The sequence below is a fragment of the Prionailurus bengalensis genome, chromosome B2 (genome assembly GCF_016509475.1).
Source record: "Prionailurus bengalensis isolate Pbe53 chromosome B2, Fcat_Pben_1.1_paternal_pri, whole genome shotgun sequence".
Lineage (NCBI taxonomy): Eukaryota > Metazoa > Chordata > Mammalia > Carnivora > Felidae > Prionailurus > Prionailurus bengalensis.
Window position 1 is genome coordinate 52,521,429 of NC_057349.1, and position 7,326 is coordinate 52,528,754.

General features: G+C 39.6%; 1 protein-coding gene across 2 annotated transcripts in view; it reads right to left on the reverse strand.

The window, feature by feature from the left end:
• Window positions 1-6,433, reverse strand: part of HMGCLL1 (3-hydroxymethyl-3-methylglutaryl-CoA lyase like 1) — a 192,212-nt gene extending 185,779 nt beyond the window's left edge. Inside the window, exon 1 of one of the 2 annotated variants that reach the window (XM_043591675.1) lies at window positions 5,478-6,433. In XM_043591675.1, the coding sequence (XP_043447610.1) occupies window positions 5,478-5,585 (108 nt within the window). In that variant the 5' untranslated portion in view covers window positions 5,586-6,433. The remainder of the gene's footprint in view (window positions 1-5,477) is intronic. The other variant, XM_043591676.1, reaches the window with a different exon arrangement.
• Window positions 6,434-7,326: the final 893 nt, after the last annotated feature.

A 7,326-nucleotide genomic window follows, 5' to 3' on the forward strand; every position in this document is an offset into this window, starting at 1 on the left:
AAATAATGCAATGCAAAGGATTAAAAAGAAAAGGTTCATGACAAAAATATGTTTACAAACCTCATGCCCATAAAATCAAAGATTTGAGATGAACATATCAATAGAGACAAAATATTATAAAGGGATTATCCATATAATCATTCATCGATTTATTCAAAAATTTCACTGAACTATGTCACACATAAGTAGTGTATTGTTTTTCTAAAGCCAGATACTGAAGTTGAGCCTAATTTTCTTTTAAAATCTTTCAGGGGCGCCTGGGTGGCTCAGTCGGTTAAGTGGCCGACTTCAGCTCAGGTCATGATCTCACGGTCCGTGAGTTCGAGCCCCGTGTCGGTCTCTGTGCTGACAGCTCAGAACCTGGAGCCTGCTTCGGATTCTGTGTCTCCCTCTCTCTCTGACCCTCCCCTGTTCATGCTCTGTCTCTGTCTCAAAAATAAAATCTTTCATAATTTTTATTTATAGTGAAAACCATTGGAATAGTCTATTTTTCCATAAAGTATGATTTTTTCCTGAAGCATCCAATCATCTTTTTATTCCTTTTTTTCTTTTTGAACTTTAAGTTGTTACTCTATACAAATATCCAGCTATAAGTAAGTTCTGTGAATCTAATGTAAGCATTGCAACTATAGTTAATAATACTGTATTGGGGCACCTGGGTGGCTCAGTCGGCTGAGCATACGACCTCAGCTCAGGTCATGATTTCACCGTTTGTGGGTTCAAGCCCCACATTGGGCTCTGTGCTGAAAGCTCAGAGCCTGGAGCCTGCTTCGGACTCTGTGTCTCCCCCTCTCTCTCTCTGCCCCTCCCCTGCTCACGCTCTGTCTCTCCCTCTCTCTCAAAAATAAACATAAAAAAATTAATAATCCCAGGATGTGTGTTGATATCTTATAGATAGCAGCTAAAAGTATAGTAAAAACAGTATATAATTAACAAGCTATTGCAGGGGGAAAATTAATAATAATAGGTCATTTCAAAAGAAGCTTTAAGAGGAGAAAAAGGGGGAAGGAGTCAAAATGGAAGGGAGAAAAAGAGGGAAATAACACTTGAGACAAATAAAAGAAAAAAAAGTGAAATGGTATTTTTTTCTCTTCTGAAAATTCCTCCCTAGTCCTAAGATATTTAGTAAATGTGCTAACAACTGCATAGATGCAAACTAAAAAGCATGCAGTCACATTATCCTCCGCTTAAATTTAAGCAGAAATATATTCAGTTTAAAATTCTAGAGAAATTTGAACACCAAATCCTTTCTTTGAATCACAATTTTTGCAGAGAGCCAATGTAACTTAAAGGAATCAGGATATGATGTACATTAACTATAAAGTTAATGTCACATAATCTACAGTTTTGCTTTTATGCATCTAATACATTTAAAATCATTTGAATTAGAATTTAGATTGTTCAGAATTTTATTGTCACATGGGTTATTAACATATGAAGAAACTGAGGCACCTGGGTGGCTCAGTGTTAAGGGTCTGACTTCAGCGCAGGTCACGATCTCACCCTTTGGGAGTTCGAGCCCTGCATCGGGCTCTGCACTGACATTGCAGAGCTTCTTGGGATTCTCTTTCCCTCCCTCTCTCTCTGCCCCACCACGCCTGACTCTCTAACTCTCTCTCTCTCAAAATAAACAAACTTTCAAAAAATAAAAATAAAAAAATAATATAAGAAGAAATTTAGATACTGCTTATGTAGCACTTGGAAACCAAAAAGGAATTGTTTTCCCAGGTTACATTTGATTTGATCACACTGAATCAAAACCTTGAAACATACCAATTAAGCCAGTTTCTTCATACCCATTTTAAGAGACACACATAGGAAATCAAACAGGCCTTAAGAGATACCTTGAACCATAGAATGATCTATTTTAACAGCCTCGTCTATTGAAAGTCTTCTGTAAAACCAGCGCCATTAGCAAAATATTAGAAACTCAAAGAATTTAATTAGTGGAGCTGTGGTACAGTAAGCCTTTCATTTACAATGACCCATTTTGTATTTGATAATAAATTGTGAAACTTCCGATGTATGTATACTTACACATACACACCCTCAATATTTATTTTTAATCCTAATAATTTATCAGGGATACATTATTACCACTCATGTGTAAATGGAAATTTTAAGATCTAGCCAGGATATCGCCTACACAAAATCACAGAATGACTTGGTAGCAGAAAAAGATCTAGGTTTCCAATCTTCTATTGCCTAGCGCAGGATTCTTTCAAAACACAACATTCTATGTGTCCCAACTGTTATCAAATTGTTTCAAATCACAGGGGCCCTGCTCATCATTCTGTCTGCCAGATTTTATGGTGAACAAATGATTAAGCATTCTGCTGTCTCTGTGCAAACCCCAGAATCCATTTTCAAGTCTCCTCCCCATCAAACCTGAGTAGCCTCTATGAGATGAAGAGGTAAGACCCCAACAGAGTAATATACGTCTTCTATCACTAAGACCCAACTGTATTGTCACCAAGTATTCATTCTCCTAACATTAGCATTCATTTAACTAATATTTATCATTGAACTGTGATGTATCCATCATTGACCTGGCAAGTGCTAACAAGTATTTCATGGTCCGCATAAGCATATGAAAAACATCCATTCATTTGTTCATTCAAGAAGTATTTACTGGCCATTAAAAACTAACCATTCTGTTACTTGCTGAGAATGGTATATGTTTCCCTTACTTTTATGATGCTTTGAATCTGGTAGGGAACTAAACATCAAATAATCACAGAAATAAATATATAATTCATACTATATATGATGAATTGTGCACTAAGCAATATAGGATAGCAAGGGTTGCCTATCTTAAGAGTCTTGGCAAGATTTCATGGGAACACAATATTTGAGTGAAGATCTGAAGGGTGAAGAGAAGTTAATTCGCTGAAAAGAATCTTCCCAGCAGAAGAGAGAACGATCAAAGATCCTGGTTCCAGAAGAAACATTAAGAATTCAAAGAAGGCCACTGTGGCAAGAACAAAAGAATACCTCTAGATGGTGTTGCAAAGAGATGCAAAGAAAATACCATTTGAAGCTTCAGAGACACTTTAAAAGTTGTGGTATTCATTCCTAATAGTAATGGACATTCATAGAAGGCTGTAAAATGGGGGAGCGGCAGGATTCTATTTGAAGTAGAGAACGTCTCCCAACTAGCCATACAAACAGTGGATTGAAGAAACCTCACTCTTTAATAGTCCACGAGAGATAATGCCATTTTAAAATTGGTAGCAGCAGTAAAGTTGGAAAAATATAGATGGATTTGAGAGAAAGTCAAGATGTAAAATTGCAGGAGTTAGTGATACTTTGGATGTAGGAAATGAAAATAAAGAGCTCTTGGTTTGTGGTTTATAGAAAGGAATGAACTGTGATGGGGTTCTTAGGAAATACTGGAGAAGTTCTGGAGATTAGGGAGGGAGAACACAAATCTAGTTTTGGAAATGCTGAGTCTGAATTGTTTTTCCAATTTGAAAATGATGATGTCAAATGAGCAGTTGAACGTGAGGACTGGAGTCTAAGAGGGAGATGGGAAAATAAATCTGGATAAATAAATACACTATATATATATATATATACACACACACACACACACACACACACACACACACACACAATATAAATAGTAAATGAAACTCTGAGTGTGGTAAGAAGTCATGAGGAACTGATCATTTCCCAGACTGGTAGAGGCCACTAAGTCAGGCTGGTTCCAGATTTAGGAACCACAGAGGTAGGCCTTAAAGCAGTTACAGGTGTTGTTTAAACAGATGCCAAGGGAGGAGATCAATTGCAATGAGTGAAGTGTCAGGTGTCAGGTACCAGGTGTCAATGGTGCTGTGAGTTCAAATAAGATTTAAAAATTACAATTCAACAAGATTGGGACTAAAACATAATTATACATGAAGTGCCATGAGAGCACAGAAATGGGGCTTCAACTGTAGACAGGGCAAAGAGTTGGTCAAAGGAAGCGACATTTAAGCTGTGTTTGAAAAATGAATAGGAGTTTCCCAGGCAAAGCAGTCAGGGGATAAAAGGGCAATATTTAGAGAGCATATAGCTGTTTCTCATACTGCTAGTCATTTTCAATTACCTGTTTCCACATATTAACAGGGCAAAGTAGACATGCGCAGGTAGCAGCCTAGCCTCCATCATTGCCCCCACAAAATTAGAACGTAAGGGAGAGAAATACAATGTTAACACAGCAACAAAAGTGATGTAAATTCTCAGAGTTAGGGAATACAAATTAAGGATTCCTTATTATATAACAGACTGAATATGAAAGTTAACAGTTACAATAGATAAAAATCAAATTAGAATGCAGAAAAATTAAATAGACATGTAAACAGACAAGAAGAATACCTTTCTCTTTTGTGAATTCTCAGCAACAGGCTTTGAACCAGATGACTGTGGCCATCTTTTAAGTAATCAGAAGCAATGTGTCTTCTGATTGATTTTGAATGAATCCACAAATGCTGAATTCTGATTTGTAGAAACAAGATCTCAGTTTCACATAAGGATACACTAAATGGAGAATACACTAAATGTAAAACTACAGGAGAAGGGATACCCAGTATTAGAGTAGTTGATTTAAAGCCACATAGTAAAATGTTTACCTACTAAAATAATTAACCCAAGTTATTATTCTGTTTACAAGATGAACCAGGAATAAACATTTTGCATTCAGCAAAACAAAAAAGAGCTAAACCATTATACTGTTCCTTCCTTTGTCCATGGTTTAACATTCATATAAACAATGATCAATGTCACTACTTGCAAAATTTTACATTTTGACCTCTTTTAAAGGAAAAGCAAATATCTATTTCTTTTTTACCTGCCATTTGAGAGTGCATTAGGCTGCAAACATGTGGATACTATTAAGTTGCCTGTTGTCTCAAAATAGGTATTCAGGAATCACACAGAAATAAATTTTGGTTTGAAATTGCTGTTATTTACAATGTTTTTTTCAAGCTTATTCAAGTGTGTTCAAGCATAAATTGGGGGATAATTACTGGTACGACATTAGGGATAATTACTGGTACGACAGATAATTTCATTCTACCATTTTATCCTAGCCTTGTATGTTGGCTTCATTCCTTTTTCTGCCACAATTTTGACAAATGTGTCCTCTTTGTTCCACAGTACAGGAAAGGAAGTGAAAACAAAGGCACTGTCCCTGGAGGAATGCCTGCAGATAAGATTATATAATGGGTCCCCTCCAAGGGGAAAAACAGAAAAGAAACAGTTTCTTTTGGGGGACCGGGAGAAGGCCACAGGTAGAGATCTTGCTGGATCTGAGCTATAGAGGCGGGTCTACATGTTCACAGCACAGAGATGATGGGGAATCTTTTAAGAGGTGAGGCCTAACAAAACGGAACCGCTGCTGGAAGGGCCCTAGGGTGCGGTGGCTACATAACAGGGACAGAGATCAGCTGGCAGTGTGCAAAAGGGTGGGGACACCCTGGGCCGCGAGGTAGTACCTGCGCAGGGTCAAGTGCCCCAGCCACTGAATCCCCGATCCAGAGATGCTCCCGGAGAAGCTGCTGGTAGCTGAGGCAGTGCTTCACCGCTGATGGCACATTCCCCATGGCGGGGCCTGGGACTGCAGACGGCGATGGGAGTGCTCCAGGAGCCTGGAGGAGAGGGATGCGGAGCGAGCGGCGCTGGCCCCGAGCGCGCCCCACCGGGCCACGGGCGGAGAGCACCAGCCCTGCTCCGCGCACTGCGGCGGCGCCGAGAGGGTGGGGAGCGGACGGCAGCGGCGGCTGCGCCCGGGGCAGGGAGCTCGGGAGGCACCTGCGGCGGACGCCCCCAGCACTCGCGACCGGAGAAGAAAAGGAACTGTACCCACGGCTCCTCAAGTGTGGCGCGTTTTCCTTACTGCGCTCAGCGTGCGGGGCTATCTGCCCACGCCCCACTTACCGGCTTCTCACCTGGTTCAGATCCTAAGAGAAAGAAAGGGTGTAAATAAAAGGAAGGGCGCATGCGTTTTTGTGCCGGTGAGTTTGCTCAGTCCCAGCTGCAGACTTTCATGCTTAATGTGGGTTTCTCCAGCCTTGAACTCATTTGAGTTTCTGTTTGATGATAGTAAGCTCGATTTTAAAATATTTTGAGGGCATCCGCAAGGTAAAAACACCGTGTAATAAAGAAGAGAATATACAAAATACAAAATTGGGGGAAATATCACAGATAACTTGGTAGGTCACCACACTGTCAGTAAATTGGTACTACAAGTTAAGCACTGAGATAGAATTGAGTAAGAGATACATGGCTCAAAATTATTAAAGCCCTAAAGGCTAAATTCGTTCGAACTGACTATGCTATACAAATCCTTGGGACATTGAATAGGAGTACTCTTTGCTGTGGAGGGGATGGGGAAGATGGTCCTGGAACAGACCATTTCTGTACCTCCTCTCCTTTCACACAAGCACACTTACATCACCTGGACCCACTCTAAAACTTTTCAGAGTGGGTTCAGCAGCTTGAGAGTGACTAGACATTCATCAAGAACAGTCTTGTGCAACCAAGCGTGCATGGCCAGGGACACCAGTCAGCTGGACTGGTTGCTGTAGCAAATAGAAATCAGAAGCTGGCTGATGTTGCACTACCAGATGAAAGGATACAAAGATTATGTTGTGGAACAGCATAAACACACTTAGAAGGAATTTAACACCCAGAATAAGGACACAATCATTATTACCTGTGAGGATGGTAAGACTTCCCATGGGTAATAGAAATAAAACACTAAAGACCAAAAAAGGTGTAGAATGGAGAGGTATCACGTAGATCCTTACTGGAACAGCCTTGGAAAAGGCAAAGCGGATGAGGGGATCTTAGACCCCACGGCTTTGACCAAGGAGATTAACTTGGAGAACATGCTCTGAGCAGCCAAACTGAACTCCTGCAATTATTGGATGCCTTTAATTCTCTAAAGCACAAAAAAATTCCAATTGTTATTGACCGGATAGTGACTATTTTATAGGCATATATTCATAGTGTTAAATCGATTCTATGTCATTTTTACCAGAGCTCAACTGTTAATTATTTTCCACACAACTGAAATGCATTTAGGTTGCAACAATGCCTATTACCATTTTTTTTTCTCACTGTTGTAATACTATAACAGGGAACATAAGATTTGAAAAAATTTTAAAGGACCAGTTTGAACAATAGTAATAGCAAGGTAACCTTCATAATGGAGTCAGTCCTTCAAAACTTGAAACAGTTTTGATAATTATTAGTGAAGCCTAAGCTTTTGGAAAATATGACTTCTGAGATAAGCCAAATATTGTATGTCCCTTGGTACTAAGAACACCAAGAAGTAAATTT